Source organism: Schistosoma haematobium, chromosome 6, assembly GCF_000699445.3.
Source record: "Schistosoma haematobium chromosome 6, whole genome shotgun sequence".
Lineage (NCBI taxonomy): Eukaryota > Metazoa > Platyhelminthes > Trematoda > Strigeidida > Schistosomatidae > Schistosoma > Schistosoma haematobium.
This window is the reverse complement of record NC_067201.1, coordinates 16,143,030-16,168,888: the sequence shown is the minus strand read 5'-3', so window position 1 is coordinate 16,168,888 and position 25,859 is coordinate 16,143,030. Positions and strand designations below refer to the sequence as shown.

At 29.5% G+C, this 25,859-nt stretch overlaps 1 protein-coding gene across 1 annotated transcript in view; it reads right to left on the bottom strand.

Moving 5' to 3' along the window:
- Positions 1-25,859, bottom strand: part of MS3_00008630 (uncharacterized protein) — a 69,604-nt gene that overhangs the window by 23,245 nt on the left and 20,500 nt on the right. The window contains exon 3 of the mRNA XM_051216963.1: positions 11,200-11,344. Coding sequence (XP_051065596.1) covers positions 11,200-11,344 — 145 coding nt within the window. The remainder of the gene's footprint in view (positions 1-11,199; positions 11,345-25,859) is intronic.

Below are 25,859 nucleotides of genomic sequence, written 5' to 3'. Positions count from 1 at the left end.
TGATTGAATAAAACCAAATATTGAGACAAAAATAATTCTAACTCTTAGTTCAGGAAACTGGCACAAATTTCTTCAGAAAATGATCAAAGTTAAATTTGTCAAAATTTGCCTTGCTAAAATTTGAAGTTATTTAAATTATAGTCCCTGAAATTAATGAAAATGTAATTTTTTGGATATAAAATGCCTTTCGTATTATTATTATTATTATCGTTATTGATCTTTTTGTAGATGTGACAATTTTCTTTGACGACTTCTTCTATGTACTGGTGGATTTCAATTATTTGAAGGGAATTTCAATGGGAGTCCCTAAAATTCTAGGGAAAAGCTATGAAAGATAAAATTAACCCATATCGAGTGTGAGACGTCTATCACCAGTAAAAACGGATGGTTTGGTTGTCTGAATTAAGTTAAAAATACAAACCATTGAAATATAAGTTAGTGTTTTGCATGTTAAGAGCTTGATCTGTGATCGAAAGATCTCGGGTCGCATCCAAGATAGGGTCATGTGTATACACTCTAAAACAAAATATTTGATTAGAATCAACTGGTTTCCAATACCTATCTATCTAAATTTATCCATTGGTGTGAACCATATTTAAATAACGCTTTACTTGGATATTAGCCAACGTATACGATAACCGTTGAACAATTCACAGGATAGATCCATATACACGCTGAATATGATTATTTATATGTATTTATAAATACATAAACAGCTAAAACGACATGGATTACCATAACTAACATTTTATTTGTCATTTGGAAACTCATAACACTACAAGTAATTTAATGTGTCCCATTTTTCAAATAATAACTTGTACTCACGTACCAAGGAAAATGTGAAACTAAATGAATGAACAACCATAATTTGTATTTCGTAATCTGTTAACGTTTTCGTAGGATGAATATTTTAAAGCACTATATTTTACACCATTTAGTGCGTAATTAGTGGAATAAACCGGTTCTAAATTTTTATCACTGCCAGTAAGATTGAACTCATTAAATTTAGGTTTCATAACAAGCATAATACATTTTAATCTTGTAGTCGAAAGTCAATATTTCACATTTTAAACTTCAATCATATCGTAACAAAATAAGAAGTTCATTCAATTTTAATACGTTAGTACAACATGTGCTTCCAATATTTGATATTACAATGGGATTAAATTAGTATTGTGTGCTCTGTAAGTTTATTGAAGGTGAAAATATGGACAACCATATATTATTTGATTGAGATCATGAAGCGATTGATGTTGGACCATCACTGGAAACCTGAAAGCACTGGACGGCCGTTTCATCCTATTTCGGGACTCTTGAGCAGTGCACACTCACGATCCCGCTCGCGAGATTCGAACCAGGGGTCTTCACTTTCGCGCGCGAATGCTTCACCTACTGGAACACTGAGCCGGAATCCAATGGTGTTAGTGTGTAACATCAACCAATCCATGAAATTGCGCAACCATCTTCCATCGCACTGAGGTAGATATCCATCTCTACTCGACACGGATTAGCTCCGCTGGTCACGGCTTCTCAACAGAACTCCGAGAATTCCCTCACGTAGCTAGTCACTAGTGAGCACATGGTTGAAACGGCCGTCCAGTGCTTCCAGGTTTCCAACGGTTGTTTAACATCAATCGGTTCATGATCTTAATAGAAAAAACTTAATAATCTCCACAACCCTATCCTGATAACAATATTTTATTTCAGTTATTGTGTGAAATGTCAGACCACATGATCAAGAATTTGAGATTACTACATGGTTATTAGGGTATACTGTTAAGAATTCTTAAATTACAACAAAATAACTTTACAGTTTCATCTGATTATTCATGAATACTTAATTGTCAGTACATCAAAAAATTTAATTTTGTATATATTTTATAAAATAATCACAGAATCTCTTATGTTCTATGATATAATTTTAAAGAATTGTATTCATAATGTTTTGCATTAAATGAGTTGTTTGTTTGAATTAATGTTAACCTTTTAGGGTATGTTTACTTATTTACTCATTTATAAGAAATAAATTGTTTACATTTTAAGGGTAGATTTATTTTGAGTAATTAATTATGTAATGTGGTGTGTACAACTTATATTGATATAAGTAGTATATGACGCGAGTTAAAAACGTAATGTCTGGCAGCAGAAGATGGGAGAAAATCAAGAAAGGGAGAGCGGGAACACAATGAAATCTGTAAGGAAACGCATAAACTATGAAATGTGAGACAATGGATTGATGATTGCAACAGGAACAGTCCGGTTTGATATGATGGATTGATATTTTGCAAACTAACGATTTACTATAGTGTTTTTCTATTTTACCGAGTAACTCTGTAATTTTGTGCTAAATACAATTCGATTGTCCTCACCCGTGTTCTGTTCACTACAATAATCTTAATTTCAGATGAGAAACGAAAAATTCACATGTTTAACAATAAAAAAAAAGTGTCTGAGGTATTATTTTTTATAAATTTAACTATATTACTATAATGCAACATACAGAATTGTAAAAGTTGAATTATATTCTAGTATTCTTCATAACAGTAATTAGTAGAAAGAATAAAATATAATGAAATGTTCAGTCATTTAGTCATTTTATCAATGTAAAGTATAACATATGTGAGTCAAATTAAATTCCAACGATGATATGAAATGATAGAATAAATATGTATGTATAAATGAATGTTAAAAATTAAGATGTAGAGTAAAATAAAAATTGAATGAATCTAGAGTACTACGAATGATTCTGAATCATATCACCCAATATATCCAATTATTAATAACAGTTATATTTTGGATACCAATCATGTGGTCTTAAATAGACTAATAGACCTCAGACAGATAATCATTGGCTTTATGAACCGGTATCATATGATATTTTGGTTCCTTTTTATGATTTTTTAAAATCTACCATTATAGTAATATTGAGGAGGATATATAGGATATGTAGAAAAAATCCCAACATATTTGAGCAGAAAATAAACCATAATTCACTATGGTTTCTAATATCTTCAAGATTTGATTTTAACTAGTTTTATGAACAATTAGAAGAATACAAACTGTTTAAAATCAATAATAATAATAATAGTAATAATATCAAAAGTATGTGACAAATCATAATTTACATACCTGTAACCTGATCTAGAAACATTTAATTGTTAATCAATAGATATATATCTTCATAATTTCATAACATATCTTGAATAATTAGGTTAGCGTTAATTTGAATCACATTAAAAACCATATGGTTACCAGATTTTATATGACATAAAATAATCTTTTAATATGTAACTAATCTACATGAAATATTATATCAATCATAGTTGCCTAGTAATATAAATCCTAATATAAACATATTTAAATCTATACACATTGTTAAATGTAATGATAAAAGTAGTTGACCAACTGTCTGTTTCATTGACTGACTGATTGACTATTACAATCTAGAATTCAATTGTTATATTACTCTTTTTTTTCAGGTAACATAATAATGCTAATAAGACTGCCACTAATATTCAAATGATTCATAATGTAAGAAATGAGAAAATATATAGATGAGTAGAATATGAATAAGGCTAAAATATCCAAAATACAGTATGCGATTTCATTGTAACTCATTTTAAATCATGTCAATCAACAATTTTGTGTAATTACGTATTTCTGTACATTTTAAAGACTCAAATTTAGCTTCTTTTAAAAACATCATGTAAATCATAGTTTAAAATTAACAGATTACTTAATTAACTGAAGGCTATACAAATTAAGATTAAGTTAAATCTAAATCTATGAATATAACATAGAGACTTTCCGAACTTTTTGCTTAAAATGAGTAGTAATTACAAGAAATATTCTGAACAAATGAATGAGCAGCGAACAAACAAATGATCTAACTCAATGGTTGAGATCATGAGTCAGTTGAAGCTAGACCACCATGGAAGCACCAGACTGACGTGTCGTCCTGCTGTGGGACTTCTCAGCAGTGCGCATCCACGATCCCGCTCCCCGTGATGTTTGAAACCAGGACCTATCAGCCTCACGCGCGAACGCTTAACCACTAGATCGCTGAGCCAGCATCCAATGGCGATAATGTCCAGGATATACCTCTTGAAGCCAGTCACTAGCGAGCATATGTTGATTAATATCAGAAGGGGTTTTGTGGATATTATAGTAATGTCAATGGTTGAGATAATGAATCAGTTATCTATCAATATGCAAATTTCTGAAATTTTCGTAAAATGTTTTTAATGTATTTTAATGACAGATCCAAAAAAGTAGAATAATTAAATGAAGAAAAAAGTAAAAATAAAGTGATCATTGAAATTGTATTAAAAAAATTAGGGCTTTAGAAAATAAATACACTTTTTAAACAATATATTATTTTTAATGGTAATTAAAATAATGCATTGAATTGTCAAACGAATGAATGATCATAGAACATTTTTCGACGAAAGGTAAAATGTAAAATGACTGTGTTTCGGCAGGATGGGGTTGTGCAGACTGTCGCATTTAATTGATCTAAGTAAGAGTAACACTGAAAAGTCAGAAGCACGGTCGGATGCCGGCTCGATGGTCTACAAGTCGAACGTCCCCACACGAGAGTGAAAGTGATGGATTTGATCTCCATATATTGGGTCATGGATGCGCACTGCTCAGGAATACATTAATCGGACGAGGCGGCACTCCCGTGCTTCAACATTTTCCATGGTAGTCTACCTAAGATCAGTTCATGATTTCAACTACCACAATTTCCACAAATCCTAATATAATATTTAGTTACTTATTAAGAGTAACACAAATGATTCGTCGTTGATTTTTAAGACTGAACTAGTTGTTCATTGTTCACATTTCAGTATATTGAACAGATTAAGATTAGTAAATAAACAGTATTATTCTATGAAACGAAGAATACTGCGTTTGATGTTCTTGGTTAATAAGCATTATTATTAAGATGCTGGTGCCTCTGAATGAGCTATCCCTGAGTTTGAACTACGTGTGCAGGGAGGTCGATGGATACTGCTGAGTTTCTTCATATCTGGATGGGAAAGTCGTCCAGTGCTTTCAAGTTTTCAATGGTGGTCTATTTTCAATCAGTTGTTTATTGAAATGATTTTCGTTTGCCTAAATAATTTTGTAGTAAAATATAATAGTAATAACCGAGAAAATTGCTTTACTTTTATTATGTACTGTACTTCCGAGGTATTTTGCACACCTTTATTCCTATTTTATTCAACACAAACCATTATTAGTATTTTTTACAGTAGTAGCAGTCATTTATGTACTCAACTCAGGGTTTATATCGTCTTCTGCAGACCAGTATACCATACATATCATACTTACTGTATAAATTGAGTTAGCTTAATGAGACGATTCAAATTTGTATCTAATGGCTGAAATGTAGACAGTCTAGTCTGTGAGCTAACACCTTATCAAGACTAAGTATAACCGACCAAAATACACCTTATTTAGTGTACGATAATGAAACATTAGCTAGTCAGTCAATCAATTAGCCGTTCTATAGTACACCATTTTAGATGCTGGTGCATCTAATATTGCCAATAAAATGAAACAAACACCTTAGATTTCACTTCTAGTCATTTACTTATTTGTAAATGTACACAATATTAAGTCTGTCGTCTGATGTACTCAATTAGAAACAGGGAGTTTTGAATGGTTCTGCTGTGAATATCAACAACACGATTCTATCTCAATAAACATACTCATTCGGTTATATTAAATTCATGGAATACTCACGATTATTTTTATTATTAATATATGAAACGTAATTGAATTTCACTGAGTACGCTCATCAAGATTTAGTAAATTCATATTGATTAACTTTAGAATACAATTCAACCGGTTTCTATGTTGCAAACTACTTGGTACCACTGCTCATATGTATGTGACCAGTTGGCTTGCATGAAGAAACTAATAAATTATTATCTATAAACACACAACATATTTGTGTACACAGGGCGTAGATACTAAATAAATACACACTCACATATATATATATATATATATATATATATATATATAAATGGAGGACAATACTGTATTTTTTTGTGGAATCTTATATATATACATATATATATAAGAGTATGATCAATCTTCTAAGCTGATAGTAATAGTAGTAGTATTTCCATTATTTAATGAGAAATTGGATATACCATATTCTCATCATATTTACTGCACATTATTGATAAGCATAACATATTAAAATGTTGAAATTATGCTTATTTCTCTGAGACAGTTAATATGAAATTATTGATTTGTAAGTATGTATACATATCTATGAGCATGTGTAGTGTTCTTATTCATAGTTTACCAATGTGTTTATATATGCAAGCATTTACATGTGTGTATGTGTGTGTGGGTTAGATTTTAATCTTCGTACGTTTATTGTTTTTGTCTTGATCTATTTAAACTAAGGTGTCAAAGTATTGAATCAGTCAATGACGATAGTGTACATCTCTTCTGAAGGTGACTATTATTACTATTATTGTTAGTAATAGTTGTAGTAACATCGTTACTGTTATTGAGAGTTTAAATTAATTACTAAGTGATTGAATATGTTTTATTTAGAATATTAAATAAATTATAAAACTTCATTTATTGAACTGAAATCCATAAAGAAAGAGATACCGTGTGCATACCACCGGTAGGAAATATATTTTGTCGCAAACTGACAAGGCATAGAAAAACAGTGAAATACAAGACTGGATAAATTATTTTGTCCTATTGTGAGGACATTGTATGAATGCGCATCCCTTTCGTGGGGTCAAATTTAAGATTAATAAGTTATAAAATAATTATGATGCTTGTATATTACTTATTTGAGATCCAATTATTCATATTATCAACTTCATTCCAAAGTCCAATGTAACGATCGTCATTCAATGTAACCGATGATACCTGTCTAGTTCTTTGTGTATACGTATAAAAATATCAAAGCTGTTACGATTATTACTGACTGGTACTTGGAATAAGAAAAAATCGACATTTGCATGGCATAAGGTAAAAGATAAAAACTGATGTAAGTGGAAGATTTTATTTACCGTTTAGGAAGCAATAGTAACAAGTTATCAACCAAATACACTTATATACACACCATACTAAGATTTAATGATTAACTGATGAAGATTAATTAAATGAAATAGTGGTAACATAAAATGAATTTTTGTTGAAATAAGAAGAAATGAATGCTAAATGTCATACCGCAGTAGCAATACACTAAACGAATATTAAAGAATGTGATGTTCATCAAATATTACGCATATATCACACTGAATTCGAGCATGGCCTCAAGTTTTATCAAGGCCTAATTGTATGTATTTAAACAGAATAAATATATATTAATCATTTATGTAACCAAGTCTTGAATATATAAAGCTTTTTATTTAAAGAAGTTTATTTGATTTAATTCACTCTAGTGTATATAAGCCTGTGATATCTAATTGTGATGATCAGTAACAGATAAGTAAAAAATATCACATTCCCACAAAGAAATCCATCACAGCTCGAACAAATCAGTAGTAACATTTGTGACAGTAACACTACATAAAATGTAGTTCAGTTCTATAGTAAAGTAACATCCGACCTTTCTGGATTATAGATATGCCCAAACGAAAAAATCTCTGACTACTTGCCACCTCCAACCACCGTACGTGTACGTATTTATGTGTAATCCGAAAGGGAACGGTTAATGTTACAGAATGTGGCTACAGCAATACACTAATACTTTATTATAAAAGCGAATTCTAACAAATAAATAATGTAGTGAAATATTCATTAAAAGATACATTAGAAAAGCTTACTACACATCATTTTGCCTATACATTAATAGAGAAAAAAAGTAATTTCTTGCATACATGTATCTCAACCTTAGTCCTTGATCAAGAACGTGAATAAAACATAACAAGATTTGTAATGAAAATTATTGTGAATCAGTACAATATCAGTTGTTGTATAACTGAAGAGTAAGCAATCACACACAAACGATTTATTCAGCCAAATATCACTGCAGATTTTATCAAAATAACAATTATTGTTTAAAAAATAAATTGAACACACCTGATGTAGACCAAATCAAAACGGAACCAAAATATTCAGATTTTCTTTCATTACAGGTTAAAGCTGTTTGAAATTACTAACAAACAACTAAATGTGAGGTTAGATGATTGTGAAAAATAGGTTTGTTTTCAAAATACTTGAAATTAAAACACCAACGTAGAAACAGATATCTTAATTCATTCTGACAATAATTGCACAAGTCGGTATATCGATGTATCTATTAACCGACTCAGAAAATGATCAAATATTATGATTTATAAGTGAAATTTTGAGTCTGAGAAGTCATGATTTCAAAATGTTGTAAAAACCCGTTCTACTGATGATTTCAGTGAATCAATGAACGATGTCTTAAACTAAATGCATGAAAATACATCTCACACAATCGATTTTTGAACCAGGTATCTAGAATTGCACACCTACACATATTTATTATGATATCTAAAGAGACTTTGCAACTGAAAATATTTTAGGTCAATCAAATAATGAGAGACAGTAATGCAGATTAAGCTACATACTGAATTTGTTTTGTGTTTTCAGGTGTTCTTCAAATCAATTTGTATTCACGACATTACTTAACAACTGATGAAGTATTAAGGAACTCTGAACTTCATTTGATATGAAATGATTGAAGTTGTGTTGAACGAAGTGGGTTGTGACGGATGTTGTGTATTTTATTTTTATTTATTGGAGTGTGATTTGCAATGGACTCTGAGTAGAAATGTCGTCGATTCAATGTAAATAATGCGAGTTTTATGAATTCTTACCGAAGCACATATTCACATTCTGTCACGCTTAATACACAATAATCCTAATGTCTTTATACTGACTGATTAAACAAACTTACTAGCAAATGTGAAGATCTTTCCCTAGTATAATAAATGTCCACATGAATTTCAGTAATTTGAAGAGGTGTCGTATCTTTCAAACGGCTATTATTTAGTGTTAGTTTGACCGTCAGATTAAGACAAAACCTGGATGTTTCAATAAAAGTTCAGCATAAACGAATTACTGTATAGTTTAGAACAGTTTTTGTTAGTTAATTTAGGAAATACAATTAATAGTGTAAAATTATTTATATTGGAGGTATCAAGACCGCTATTCATATAAACTTGAAAAGAACATCAACATTATCTCTCATTGTTGATCAAAATGCAAAAGGAAGCACCAAGTAGTTTTTTTCTAGAACATGTAGTTGATATTGTCCATTGTCTCGATACCATGTTATCTTTCAAAATTAGAGTTCTGTCGAACTTGCCTCATGTGTTTAGAATTCGTCTCTTACATACAACAGAACCTATAGGAATATACATAAATAAACGTAGTCACTGTGTACAGAAAATGCTTTGTGAAGTATTTTGATTTACTCTGACCTTTTATTTAATTCTGCCTACACTTCTCAATTTCTATATTTCGAGCTTACACAATTCCCTTTTTCTTTATTCTTACCTAACTAGTTGTAGCAACTGATTCACTATGTAATCTTGTTTTCAATTAAGCTATCATTAGTTGACTTACTAACTGATCACTAGTTTCTAAACAGATTCTAGGAAATTTACTAAAAAACTAATCTACTGCTAATTAATATTTGATATTGATTTATCTTTAAGTTGATAAATGTTTTTATTACGGCAGAGACTTTGACAAGAAACTAGTTACAGAAAAATATGTTTTTCTTCACATAATTTAGACCTTTTTAATACACTAACAAAATTATTTAACTTCAAGTATGTATCATTATTAAATGTGTTTCCTATGCTACTCTAATCTTATTTTACTCAGTAAAATAAGCAGATAAATCTATTAGAAACTCAAAATTAATTAATCATAAATGAGAAAAAGAAAAATCACTAGTCAATAATCTAAATATTAAAAATTGATAACAATATTGAAATTATTGTTTTGTTGGGACTGATTAGACAGGAATATCATAATTTGAACAATATATCATAGATATGTATATGGTTGTTTGTATAATTAAAGTAAATTCAAGATCAAGTTTTAATGGTACTAACCAATTTATTGTTGCAGTTGTCAACATTTACCTTTTTTGGTTAGGTAGTAATGCTATGGACAAGTAAATCTGTATTGGTTTAATAAAACTATTTTTGAAGAAAGAAAATTCTTATTTAGTACAAATATACTTGTGAATATACGATGATAAAAATGTTATTTTTTACATGAGTTTGTGGTTAACCGCTAAAAAGCTATAATTAAAATGATAGTATTATAAAATTAGACGAAATATATTTTAACTGGGTTTAAGTCTCACACGCGTTTGTGTAAGACCGAGTGTGCTAGGTTCGAGTCCTGCGTGTGAGATCGTGGCTGAGTATTGCTGAGGTGACTCATACTAATACGAAATGGTTATCTAGTGCTTTTAGGCTTTCGATGGCAGTCTATGATTGATTGGTTGATGATTTCAATGGAATTTACCAATCGCTGTAAATGCTTACTGATAAAACACTTTTTTTATTGGGTTTAAGTAATTTTATTCGAAGGTAAATTTTCAGAGACAGAGTTCTTGAGTTTATTTTTTTCTAATCTACACGTTACATTTAAACAAATTGACACTGTCATATAAATTCTATTATTCCATTCTATGATGCGACCAATTTATCACAAACAAAAAATAACCGCATGAAGAATTACATGATCTTCAATAAAATATTACTATTTTAATTAAACGAGCAATGTTTAAGAGTCTTAATAGTGTTATATATTCTGATTGGATTATCAAAAAGTCGTAATTATTTAGTAATTATAGCAAAATTATCTTCAAATATGTATAACTTGCCTAAATCGTGTTTTATGAGTCATAAAAGAGATAATAGGGATAGATAGACATTTTCCTGATCTGAATTTGTGATCTTTAGGAAGGATGTTTTCTGAAAATCGATTCACTTTAAAGACAATGATCATAATCAATCGAACTTATTGATAGAACCATTGTAAACGGAGAAATGATTTCTGTATGCTCTTTTTTAGCATACCCTGGGTTAAATCTGATTTAAGCCATTATTTAATGCTTAAGTGGGTCTGTTAAAATTTGGTAATTGATTCCAGTCCAGCAAATTATGATAATGAATTATGATAATTTGACATTGAAATTTAGTTCACTTCAACACTTACTGATTTGTTCGATCATAGTCTGGTGCTAAAGCAGTAGTAACAATTAATTTACCGTCAGGTCCACATAAATAGTTGACACGTTTTTTGGACTGATTATTATTTGATTTACCATCATCAGTATTTTCTTTGTTTAAACCATTGTTTTCTCAAAAAAAAGAAAATAAAAAAGAGTTAACATGATCCAATTAAGTAATTACATAAAATATATTAACGTCCGTGAAACTGTACTTTGCAAACAAACCAATCAATTTCAAGATGGTACCATTCGGTTGTCTGCACAAATTTTAAAATTTAATTATGGATACACAGCAAATAATTAAATCATAATGTAAGAACTGAATAAAATTGTGAGACCTTAAGGTCTTGGGTTCAATTTCCTGTAAGGTTGTGGATGTACAACCCTGTAATCTTGATAACTTTCATGATTTTTACACACCTTAATATTGATAATTGAAACGATTGTGAGCATTTCCTAAGATAATGATGAGAAAATTATTAATTTGACAGCGGAAAATATAACTTTCTTTCAAAGTAGCTTAAACAACTTAAGTTTTCAATTCAATGAACTATCTGTAATAATGGCTGCAAAGCATTGCTTCATTATAATCGCAGACCTTACTCTAATTTGAATCTTCATAACAATGTCAACCATTTAAGTAGTTTTTATGAGTTCCATTTTTTTATTTCTGCAATAAATTATTTATTCATAACATATACACTTTGATTGTCTAATAAATCATTGAAATTCCTCAGGGTGGCTTGCAGAATCACCCAAGGTTATGCATAAAGTATAGTACCGGCACACGAAAGACTGTGATTTGTTTGACGGAAGGAAGAAAATTGAGACTACAGACTGTCTGTTATACACCATAAATAATTCAAAACTATATCTAAATAGAACCGGTTATACCTGGATTATTTATGTAATCATTAATCAAATATGAATACACTGAGTTAGACAATACTTGATGTTGGTTAATTAGTTACAATTTACATTAGCAATAAAATAAATTGCTCTGATTAAAAAATATAGGTCAATTACAGTGCTACTTATCTACTCCTTCATAACATTTACAAATTTTAGTACAGAGAAAGAATAAATATAAGTTCCTTTATTTCCTGAATGCATTACAGAGGGTTTGATAACCTTAAAAATATATATACATTAATTAGTTGAGTATAAATATAAGATACACTGAACACCGTATTTCATAATGGCAGGAAACTATTGATCACAATTAATAAATTTAAAAAAATCTCTTAGGATGGATACCTGAGTTGTACTAAGAAAAAGGATAAAAAAGATTTCGATTGAATTTTAACGAGAGAATCGAGGACAAAAAATTATCACAGAGGGATATCAGCTCATAAACTATGGCAAATTTATTTAAGTATTCAATTGTATAATATCTCATTTTATGCTCGTTTCCTAAAACATATATTTGAAATCAAGACTTTCTCAGTTGTATTTAAGTTATGATTATTATCTTTAACACAATACTCTGTAATGTTTTATCTACTGACGATCATCTGTACCTAGAAGACTTATTTTATTTTCTAGAGTTTTTACGTTTGTGAGACCATTCTCCATTATTCATTTGAAAAGTTCTGAATAACTCATTTATCGATTCCAGGTAAAAGTAATCAACTTGGGATCATATTGTATGTACTACCAAACTGTTCATTTCAAATTATGTAAAGTGAAGTACAAACCTTTGTAATATTGTTTGCGATTTTGTTATTTTAATAACTCTTAACTTATAATAATATTTTTACGATTTTATCTTCCAAACACAAACAAATTTCAATGTATATCGATCTATTAAAATTGGTTCTTGTTGGACATTTAATCAAATAAGGAAGGGTATTTACACTAGACTTTTGATTGTTGAAGTTATATTGGTTGCAACATTAAACACACTCTCGGCATAATAATAGGCTTTATATAAAAAGAACAATAAGAACGGAAGTTCAATTATCTGACCAAGTAATTAATATTGTTAGTAAATGTAATACTTAAAACAATTACTAATCAAATACCTTTGAATGACCTTTTTCAATCTTTGTATTTTCAACAAAGATTTCAACTTTATTCGTTAGTTTCCTTTTCTTGCTTACATACGGTGTTAATAATGTAGATGTAAAAGTACAATGAAACAATTTATTTTATGGGAAACTACTTAATAGAAAATCCATTGATCAACAAATCATATGGTTACTGTAAAAGAAAACGTATGTATCTTGATGTTTGCAGAACAAAATGCATTCAGTAATGAAAAAATTCATAATTATGGTTATTATCATAATATATCAGTTTGAATTGTTATAAATTTACGAAAAATCAAAAGAAATCAAAATTAAAATGGATAATAAATAGTATATGAGAAACAAATTAGAAAATAATATGATCCACAGGTTCAGAGTTTAAATTCAATGTACTATTACATATATTTTGGATCAACGTCAATAAAAAAAGTACCAGAAATGTTAATTAGTAATTTTAAAAAGTAAATTGTTTTATTACCTATTAACATATCACTAACTTTATGAGAAAAAATAATTCAGCTGACTTTTGTAAACAATGTATATTATGCTATTCATTAACTAAATACTCATATAACATATTGAAAACCCTTCAAACTTTCGATTTTTCTCAAATTGTCGTTGAATAGAAAGCATGTAATTCTCTCAAATAATCTCAATCTCACAGGTGGAATATAGATAAGTGAGATTCGGAAATATGCTTATTAACATAAGTCAATGGTTAAGCAAATTTATTAACATTGAGTGTAATGGTAATACTTGGTCTTTTATTGATTATAAATAATAGATTATATTGTCAACATGGAATTTGTTGTACGGACTCTAAAGCCAAGTGTTCATAAACCTTGAACCCGTATTCAGCGTAAATGTGTTTACAAGTATTTTTGATGGTTATGATAACACTAATTACCAATTTTCTCGTTAACTAATACACTTGCCAAAAGTAATCGTTTTCAGTCATTACATTTTTGTATTGTTTATTCAATTAGTATACAATTCGTATCATCACCCTTCTTTATCACAAAAAGGGAAAATGACCCTGAAAGGTATAACAGCACTACAATTTCGATTATTTAAAGTAGTTTTAGGTTATTGGGTACCCACCCTTTTATTTAAAACTGACACATTATTCGGATTGCTTATATTATGAAAATTATGATTATTGGTTCCTAATTATTACATCAAAGGCATGAAAAAGTAAGAAACATCAAAATGTTTGTTCAGTCGGCTACAACGTAGGGCCAGACACATATATGTATTGGTCCTACTTGCCACACTTCATTAGAACAACAAGATGAACACCGAATTCATAGAAGTAGTTAATTCAACTGTAGTAATATATAAAAGAATGATTGCATATAAGGATATAGTACAGGAAGAAATAATTAATTCGTAGAAAGAAAAACATAAAGCAGTTTCAATCTCATGGTTTAAGGGAGAGAGTGTATACACACATGCCATTGTGATCGATTCTGAGCCAAGTCCACCACAGTCTCCAACCATTGGTTACGATAGTCACACGGACCCCAAACAAGTAGCCAACATCTATTAACATGACTCAGGCTAAAATTTAGTGACTTTATAAATTCATGCCACTTTTTAGTTTAGCCGCTCCTAACTTTCTTCCATCCGTCTCCAACTGTGTTATTTTATTGTAATAGAGGACTGTATTTCCTTCTCATATGTATTAGAAAGTAAACAGTTTAGGTATTTTCAATGATCCTTATTTAAAATAACAGCTTAAATATATTTTTGTGAACAAATTTCACTTGACTAATATTTTCATTGCAAAGATTATGTAAATGCTACATACCACGCAAATTCTCTTACCTAATTAAATAGCTTTTCATTCATAGTGTATGCTTGCAACAGTAAGTTTAAATGCCTACTTTTCCTAAATACACTTACAAGGTAAAAGTAACTGAATCAGTTCGACTATATATTATGGTTATTAAAGGATCTATTGATACAATACCATCTATTAGTGTGTTAAAACAACGAAGTAAAGTTTTATTTATCGACAGTTTGAATAAGAGACAAATTGTAGCCAACCTTTACATCTGTCACTCAATTGTTACGTTGAAAAGTAATTGTAGTAATGAATCAGGTTATTTGATTATATTCTATCCAGACAAAGTAATGAAAACACATTAGTTGTAGATAAATATGCTGTTTTTAATGGTTACATAATCCTAACTAATCACAATAACAACAATAAAGAAAAGGAAACTTGTTGAAATACCTTGTGCTCAGAATTCTATATCTTACCGAAAATATAATATTAAATAAAACCACTAATGATGAGGAAAAAGTGAATGAAAAGATGACAATAAACACTAAGTGAAAGCGTTTCTTAACTTATCTGTATATAACGTGATTAAAACTGTATACCTGTTATCTATTTCGTCTGTTAGGTAGAGAAATGAACTATAGTATTATTAATGGTTATTAATTCAAGCTAAATAACTGGAAAAAAATGTAGAAAATAGAATTCAGACAAAAACAAATAAATAAAGGCCGATCTCAACAAACGGTTAGTTTCTTTTCTTTCTCAAGTCATTCTAAGTGATGATCGTATAAGTAGGCGTGAAGGAAAATAGTAAAAGAAAACTGTCAACAACTATTGATAAGCACACTAGACAGTACAACTTTATGTAACGGTAACATTTATGTAATGGTAAGTGAACAATAATAGTACTTAAAAATCATTATGCGAAACTCAATGTGTTTTCTTTACATAATGGATGTGAGGTAGTTTCTTGTAACGCAAACATTCTGATCATCTTTACATGGTTTAATAAATTTTAGATAATAAAGTCTCGTGGACATATATATAAATATAGTTATGAGACTTAGTTTCTGGAGATCAATTTTAACTTTATCAAACCAATTACTGTATGCTCACTAATGATTTCATTTAAATGAATTCCTGAAATCCTGATAGGTAAGAGCGAACGGTGGAGTTCAGCCATATTTATGAATGAAACACAAGTCTTTAATGAAATTGGTTGATCTTTGCACTGTAGTATGATTTGAGTGAAGATGTAAATGTATACAACTGGTTGCTAACATGATAGTTCAATGATTAAACGATTACCGTGGGACCATGCACTCCTAGCTCAAATCTTTGACTACATCATTATGCCTATCACTGAGGTGCTGCACACTAGGACAAATTAATAGTCCACTAATCCCTGGTTTTCCTCTGTGGTTAATCAGTGGAGAATATATGTAGTTTAACTCTGAATCGTCAACCATCATCATACAACATACAATATAACCAGACATCATGATATCCAATAGCTGCCTGTTTTGTAGCCGACTTAAATGTGTCTATAACTATAATTGATTATTGCTCAAAATACAAATTTAGAGTTCTGTTAATAGTTCGTTCTTAAGCTTGTCTTATAAAACCCGAGTCAGCGAATCAGCGCGATCTTTTGATTAGCACAATGTTATGTATGTAACCGAGGATTAATTGTTGAGTTACAATCTTTAGAAGTAAATAGCCAACCAACGTACACCACATTATACTGGAAGACAATTACATAATACTATTATTAGGGATTTGGGTTTTATCATTATTTGTAATCAAGATTGAGTTATGATTAGTTTTGGTTGGCATATGTGCATCTTGAGCAAACTCTTATGTCTCACAAACATTAAATTCGTTCATAAAGTTGAAAAATGTGTGGCGTAATAGTCGCTTATGGATAATTAGTCTTTTCATCAAATCCACTCAGTTTATTCACAAATATTTTGATTTCGATGAGTAGTAGACTAGTACGGTTAATAAATCCAACAAATACATCATATCACAGATAAGATCACGGAATGATATCAATTTAGAGACCACTGCAAACAATAAGGTAGTCGACATCTGTTTCGTCCTAGTACGAGACTATTTAGCGGCGTGCATCCATGAACCCGTCACCAAGACTCACACCTGGGACGTAATAATAAGTCTGTCATGGGATAATTAAAATTTACCTGGAATAAAACATTAAACTATCCTTTGTTTATTTTTTTCCAGTTTATTTTTCTGTTAATTATCCTTTACTTACTTCATTTCTAAACGGTAAAGTATTTTAAAATATGATTATTTCATTCGCAATAAAAATGGAGAAAAATGAACAAAAATTAAACTGATGATTATGGCAACATTAATGAACAAAAGAATGAGAGATGATGGTTTTATGACATATATTATGGCATATCAATAAAAAATGCATATTCATTTACACATATGTATACATAAACAATTCTAGCCTTAGTTGTGTTGCCACGGCCTAAAACACTAAAATCTCGATAATACGTTCTGTCATCTTAGCTTCAAATTATTAATTATCCTCTAAGTATCTGAAAATTCTTAAGCACAATAATTTATGAGAATTTAAAACTTTGCGCTGCTGATTGATTTCGAACGAAGATTAATTTACTTTTTAATATAATTAAATAATATCTGTATAGAATACAGGTTACTAACTATGAGGCTGTGAAGACACAATATGACCAAGAGAACTGATTGAGTCACTAGTGAATCTGTAACTTATTGATGATTTGTTGATTGTGAATGATATTTAATTGTTTACTGAGTAAACTTGAAAAATATAAATTATTCTATACTCAAATAAAGACTAAATCTTTTCATGTTTGCCTTATTGTTAGAATGATTTGGTATACAATGATTGAAATCCTTAAATGAAATCATTTTAATATATGTGATAACTACCATGCACCGCTATCGGTGGTACCTAATTTATTTACATTAACCTTAAGTCAAACATAGTTTTATGCTAAATAATTTGTGTATTATTTCAGTAAGAACAGTTGTTTCGTTTTCTGGCATATCCATTTCCAAAAACGCTTTTAACATTTTACTTGAATAATCATTACACTTCAAAATTAATTCAATCAATTGATCAATATGGATACTTAATATAGGTGAAAAACAAAGTTTCCCATTTTGAATTGTTATTCCAAATAAATTTGGACCTAATGGATAAAGACTAGCAAATGAAACTAGATTAACATGTTAAAAAATCAAACCGAAATACATATCGTACTCTATATTGAATTTCATCGAAATGGATTTTCGAGAATAACATCTGTGCGTAATTTTATTATAAATCACCAGAAAGTGAGACCAATATCTGTTCGTATATATCTATAAATCTTTTATAGAACCATTTCAAAGTTATCAAAATCGATTTATTCAGTGAATAGCAACACTGTGATCCTAGTGTATTCAGACGACAGGTCTTAAATGGAACGGAATGCGCCTCATAAAATCCACTGATAATCGCTATCCATTTACTTTACTTTCTATGTACTCTTCTCTTATTTTCTCATAGATCCACTTATTGCCTCTCCCTCACGCATAAACACATACACTTATAAGCTGTTCACAAGTAAATAACTGTCTTTTTATTTAAAAAGAAAAAAAAAACAAACAGATTATCTATAAGCAAAGATGGATAGCGGCTAGCAGTGGAATCCAGGACGCGCGTTTCGTTCTATTTGAATTAAGGCAATATCGAGGCATACGCACAGTATGTATATATGCCAATAACTGACTGATCGATTGCAGTCTTAAACTTCAGTGGGAAGATACAAGCAGAACAATACCCAGTGAACCAGATTATCTGTTAAATAAAAAATCGAATTAATATTCGACAAACATAAATTGAGTCTAGAAAATGATATGATAAATACTTTTACTAATTGAATTTGGAAAATTATTTTTACTCAAATTACTATCAAACGTCTGTAGTACACACTTTTTGCATAGAGGCATCATTTCATGCAAATCTTATATATATCCACTGCTAATATAATCTCTTTTTTTACAAAACTATTTCTGCATATTCACATGTAAAATGAATATAAAGCGAAACAGTTCAGCAACCATGCACAATTTATGCTGAGATATTTTTCTTTTAATTAAGTGTATATTAATGAATGAAGAAAAGATCATCTTACACTGAAGAATATGAAATATACATTGTTCGGGTGAATATATATATATTTAAACTCAGATCAGCTTTGTTTAAAATAACTATCCAAATATTTCATTTAATAGCCAGTGATCTACCTGAAGATTTTTTAAAATAACCACTTTTATTTGACCATTAAGAAAAACTAAACAATCTTGAATGTTACAATGATTTTGAAATGTATCGTGTAGTTAATTTTCATTTGAATTAAACATTTTCACATTATTTTGATTTGATTTTGAATGATAAAACGTGTATTCCATATTATATAAGTGAAATAAATACAAAAGAAGGTTAATCATTCTTAAGAACATGTTCATCCGCTTTAGTTTTGACATTATAATTAAATTTTAATTCAAATAAATAAAGTATCATGTAAAGAAACTATTAAGGCATGTATAGTTCAGTAAGACAATACCTGAAATATCAACTATATTGATAGGATTATGTACTAAATATTTTTCCTTAAAAAACATCTGGTGGTGTGTATAATTTGAAATGAGAACTAAAAAAACTGCTTGTACATAATTATATTTACAAATGTATCATTACCATTGATTGTAATGTTGATGCCTAACTTACAGAAACTATTGATCATCAATCTAAGACAATTGTGAATAATGACTGATTATAATTGTTCACAATGCAAATGAAGAAAATAAAAAAATCTCTTTTTTTTTCAATGATCTTATTTACTTAAACTGTACAATTGTATTTATAATCGCTTAGCAAATGTAGCGATCTGTTGAAAGTTAAACACCTAAATTTGCTAAATTACTATGAATACAATTTTATAACTTCGGCAAATGATTTTGTAAAAATGAAAACCTTCTTCGTTAAATCCTTTTTTCCTTAACAGTGGTGCAATGGGTTTCTTAATTCATATGAATTATATTACCCCGATAATCAATAAAACTTAACAAGTTCATTGCATAAGAGTAAACTTATGGCAATGCTTTTAGTCACAATTGTCGAACTATCCGTTTATCTATATATTCTATTAATTCGGCGACGAATGTTTGCTATTGCGGTAGTTAGTTGTAAAATTTAGAGAGTGGAGCTAAACCACAACGTGGTATTAATTGATGAATCACTTTTGTTTTTAAATGCAGATTGCCTGATTAGGGTCAGTAGAATAATTGCAGTCAGAATTTGAAAACATTTGATCACATGAATATGAGCTAATCACAGTGGCTTAGATGAGATTACTCATTATCTTACTTCCACTCATGAATTCAGGCATTTCTTCATATATACGATTTTCTAAATGTATAATGATTCTTTCTGTTTTTGCTACTATACTGTTTCGTCTCTTAATTTTTTCTTGTTAACTTCACGTTGTCTTGATAATACAATATTGCAACTTGGGCCGACGTCCATTTATCCAGGTATCTACGTTGACCATGACCACGTTAAACTCTGATCATTAACAATCTATCGATTAAATCTAGCAACTTGAAATGGTAAAATACTTTTAAATTTGAATAGTTTTGATATTATTGATAGACAAATTTACTGAGGTAGAATAACTAACCATTGTAGTTTTCTATCGTAACAAATGTACCGGCTTACAAACTTCGTTAAAATAATCGTCATTGAATCAAAGACATTAGTAATTGTATTGTCGTTGTTATGATGAACCGTGTCCACAGTCTGATACTGATACGCAATCTGCTACGCGTCAACCTTCTAAACTGAATACAGCGAGGAGACGAGAGTGAAAGGGGGAGTCTGTCGGACTACGTACTGACATACACACATAGAAAATGAACCCATATCTTAGCCTATGATATACAGTTGTCCTTCAAGTCATTTCTGGCTGTCCCCAAGTGACCTTTACAATTGGTTACTTCTGATTAGATAGTTATATCACTAGTGACTTGTAAAAACAGCCGTTTTTATGAATATGATAGTAGTTCGTGTTGAATGAATGCACAGTCGTGAAAAGTATGTCTTTAGTTGAATGTGTGAAACGCTGGATTCTAACTTCGTCGTCTGAATGTGTCATGGTTGACATGAAACATTACGTGTAAATTCTTAAGTATTATGAATTAGAATAGCATAGGGATTCTCTAGAAGATGTCAATTTATGATGACAATTTTCCACAAAGTTCTATAAAATCTTTATACAATCACCTAACTTAATGACAACTAAATAGTTCACTATGAATATTAAAGGTACTAGCACAGATAAGACTGTAAGTTACTAATGCACAGTTACAACATACTGAACTTGTCAAATATTGATGTGTGTATTAGTTAATTTTATTAATACAATCATTCCTTTATTTTTACAATTATTCAGAGTATTAAACAAGCCATTCATATATATCATTGATAGTATTATCAATCATAACACTTTAATATCTGTCAAACTGGATCATTAAGACAAATGAACTACATTTCTAGTAAGATGTTTATTCTGATTTACCTTGATTCGTAAACTCATTTCGTACACTTATGATATCACTTAACTTTTACACCACTCATAGTGATTGCTTTTACTCTTTTTCATAAAATGATTTGACAAATGGAAACATGTAGCACAATTATTGATTATAAAACGAAAAAATACGAAGGGTTATGATTACATCAATCAATCATTTTATTGTTATTTTCATTAATGTTTACATTTAACATTAGTAAAAATGAAATGAATGTCAAGAATGTTGAATACACGACTAAATGGTGTTAAAAGTAAACCTGGAAAGCCAAGTAAGAGTAAAAATTGTAGGCAGTTTAAAATAGTTTACAAAGATTAGAGTAAAAATCTTGAAATGGAAATGCATAAATGAAGACTAATATTTCTAGTAAATTCTTATCAGTTTTTACAGTTTCAAGTACGAGTGATCGATGGTTTATGGTCGATTAAATGGTTATAAATGCTAAGAAATTTATGATAAGTTTCATTAGCATTTCAGTGAATAATTTCACAGTATTTGGAAACCAACCATATAAAATACATTAAAAGGACAAATATGTTTGTACAAATCTCAATCACAGTAATTAAAAATAACTTCAACGTTCCAGTTGGCATTCTGGTTAGAACTTCTCCAAAAAATAAGAAAAAAGTCGAAATTACAGAATATAAATAGAGTTCACAAAACAACTGTATTAAATAATTGTTCAATCATGATAAGATATTAACTATAAAACTTTTTTAAAGTTTGTATAAGTACCTTTTCATGCGTCATGTACGTTTACGTTGTAGTGAATAAATGTATATATGTATGTATCAATATAAAACCTAGAGAGAAAAATCATTGGCTATATATAGCCATAGGATACGATTGGGGATAAAGCTAGTCAATTCAATTGATAGTCACAAATCAAATTTCTCGGAACGTGCATAGGATGAGAATAAATATAAGTAGGCAAATAAATGTACGTTTGTGTTGTTATATTAAACAAACTAGTTATTTGAGGAATAATCAAATATAATAACATTGTTGCTGTCCATATAACATGAGATGAAAGTCAATAGGAATATTAAATTTATGACCACTTATTAATTAATAATTACCATGATGTAAAACATTGAACAGAAATAAATCAAGAGATAATTCTTTGAAAAAAATATGTATATATAATTCATTTATAAACAGAACTGGAAACAAGACTATATGTATATAATTGAAAAACTATCAGTTTACGTGAAAGCTGATTTCATTGTGTAATATCATCATGTTTGTACCTAACCTGTTTGTATATTATATTTGTATTTCATAAGTATACTAAGTAAAATCAATGAACATTCTAAGTACACGTGAAAAAAGCCCTGAATAGATTTTGATAGAGTTGCATTTTTTGAGCTGAGTGTTTGAAGGATTAAGCTTTCACAGTTTTTATGAATTAAACCATCAGCACGAACTTTAAATAGGATTGCGTTATTTGAATCTCTTTCTATATATATTTAACATATTACTTTGTTAATATAAGATGTTATTAGTTGTTGTTAAAACATGTCATGCCACTAAATGCAAATTTCATTTTTAATTTTCTTCTGTCTTGATTCAATTCTTTATCTTGTGGTTATTTATGATATTTCCAAATATACCACCTTTTGGCTTATAAGAAGGAATTCGAAAAGCACTGATAATATTTTCTAGAGAGATAATGAATGTTTCATAATTAAACCACTCAGTTCAAAAAGTGCAGATTGATCAAAATCATTCTTCTGAGATGCAAATCTCCTCCATCAACTGAGGGTTCTTTCTTCATATCTACTTATTTAGTTACTTTGTAAAGTTATTAGCTAAAAGATAACTACAATTGTTCAGTCTTATGTACATAGGACTGAAGTATGTTTAACCGTATGCATGTAATAATGTTTGTAAAGAGAGTAAGAACAAAGGTTGGTGCAGAATAATATGAATTCATTTTATTTCGTTAGGTTCTCATCAGCTGCTTACAACCTAAAATATTTGAAATTTAACGTTATTATAGATATTGACATACTTATACAACAGAGGGCGATGAAGGATGAATATATGTAACATAATGTGGTAAAGATTTCGTTAGAGTTAATGAGGTCATCAAATTTTTTTTTGTTTCGAATATATAGAGTTTGGGAGGGAAGGTTCCAGAAAATTGAAATAGTGATTAGAAATCATGGAATTAAAACACATTAGACGATTATGTAATGAAGTGACTGAAAATAGATTAATGTTAATAAAGAGAGATATGAATTGAAATTGGTCAGTTATGAGTGATGTAATTATAAAATTCAGAAAGAGTTGAAATGACGTAATAAAAATAAAATAAACGGGGTTACGTCATTTCAACTCTTTCTGAATTTTATAATTACATCACTCATAACTGACCAATTTCAATTCATATCTCTCTTTATTAACATTAATCTATTTTCAGTTACTTCATTACATAATCGTCTAATGTGTTTTAATTCCATGATTTCTAATCACTATTTCAATTTTCTGGAACCTTCCCTCCCAAACTCTATATATTCGAAACAAAAAAAATTTGATGACCTCATTAACTCTAACGAAATCTTTACCACATTATGTTACATATATTCATCCTTCATCGCCCTCTGTTGTATAAGTATGTCAATATCTATAATAACGTTAAATTTCAAATATTTTAGGTTGTAAGCAGCTGATGAGAACCTAACGAAATAAAATGAATTCATATTATTCTGCACCAACCTTTGTTCTTACTCTCTTTAAAATAATAAAGGGAACTATGTGTATGAAATAATGTTTGTAGTTTAAAATACAAAACATATACGTGATAAAGTACTATCAGGAAATACTTAAGTTTCAAAGTCATCAAAAAGACATGAAGAAAGAAACCTTTACAGCACTAATGATTAACTACTTACACCAATCTTATAAAGGCTTTCCGTCTAATCTATCGTTATGACGTTGCAGTCACAAATTATGTATTTTAGACAGATTGTTTATGGTTTATCTCACGCACAAAAATCTCAATGTTTTAGCTTATTGTTTGAAAAATCACAGTGTCTTTACTTCAGGTTGACGATTTTTAGGATGGCAATAAGTTGTAAACGCTTTACTATAGTGTATGTAATTTGGATAAGAGAAATGATTATTTAATCAACACAGATTGCAAGGATGATTATCGTTCTGAAACTGGAAAATACTATCACCAGTAAGTAAAACTTTATTGTCTCCTCAGAAAAACGAAATTTTTGCAATTAAAAAAGATTTAAGAAGACTGATAAAGTTCGTAGATTATATTCACTAAAACTGATTTTAGTTGGAGTACCAATGAAAACCAGAGAGAACTAGTAACATCTTCCGACGATCCAGTGAGACATCGTGACAGGTGATGTTCAGATATATAGGCAGTGGACCAGATACAACCAATGGAATTAAATGACTGTTGCACTGTAGTGAAAATAACCTGAACTAGGAATTTCACTACACAGTGGTTCTAATAGTCAAACGTCCGACTAGAGACACGACGGTCCTGAATGTGATTGTTGATAGAGTCGTGAGTGCTTACTGATAAGGAGTCCTTTTTTAGAGCAAAAAAGCTGTTCACAGGTTCTATGTTTTCAGTGACATACCGGTTGAAATTAATTTATGACGAATACAACCTAGAAACATTTGATATATTTAACACTTTAGTCAGATCATATAATTAGCAATTGATTGATCAGTTGTGCTTTTTATCATACTATTCTAATACCGTAAGATCATCTTTAGATTCAATTAGCGGATGTACAAACATACATTTGAATTGCATTACAAACGAATGATCGTATTATTAGTAAACATTCACAACCTCACATTCTAGTCAGTAAATTTGTAGTTTTCTTCTCGAAACTCTTAGGGTTATTCATATTTATGAACATTATAAACACATGATTAGTCTCAATTATATTGACAACATAAGTTCATTTTTTAACGGTTTACTTAACTCGTGAAGCATAAAACAAAAAGCATCCATAAACTTTATGAGTTAATATAGATGATTAGAATGACTAAGCTTTACCGAACAAAAGACAATACAAGCAGTCATTTTAGTCTAAAATAGTTTTCTTCATATCAGTTTCTTAAATTCATAATGGTTGTATTTGACAGTGTAAATAATATTTTGTCCTACTTATGAACTATAGCAAAACCATGTTGTACT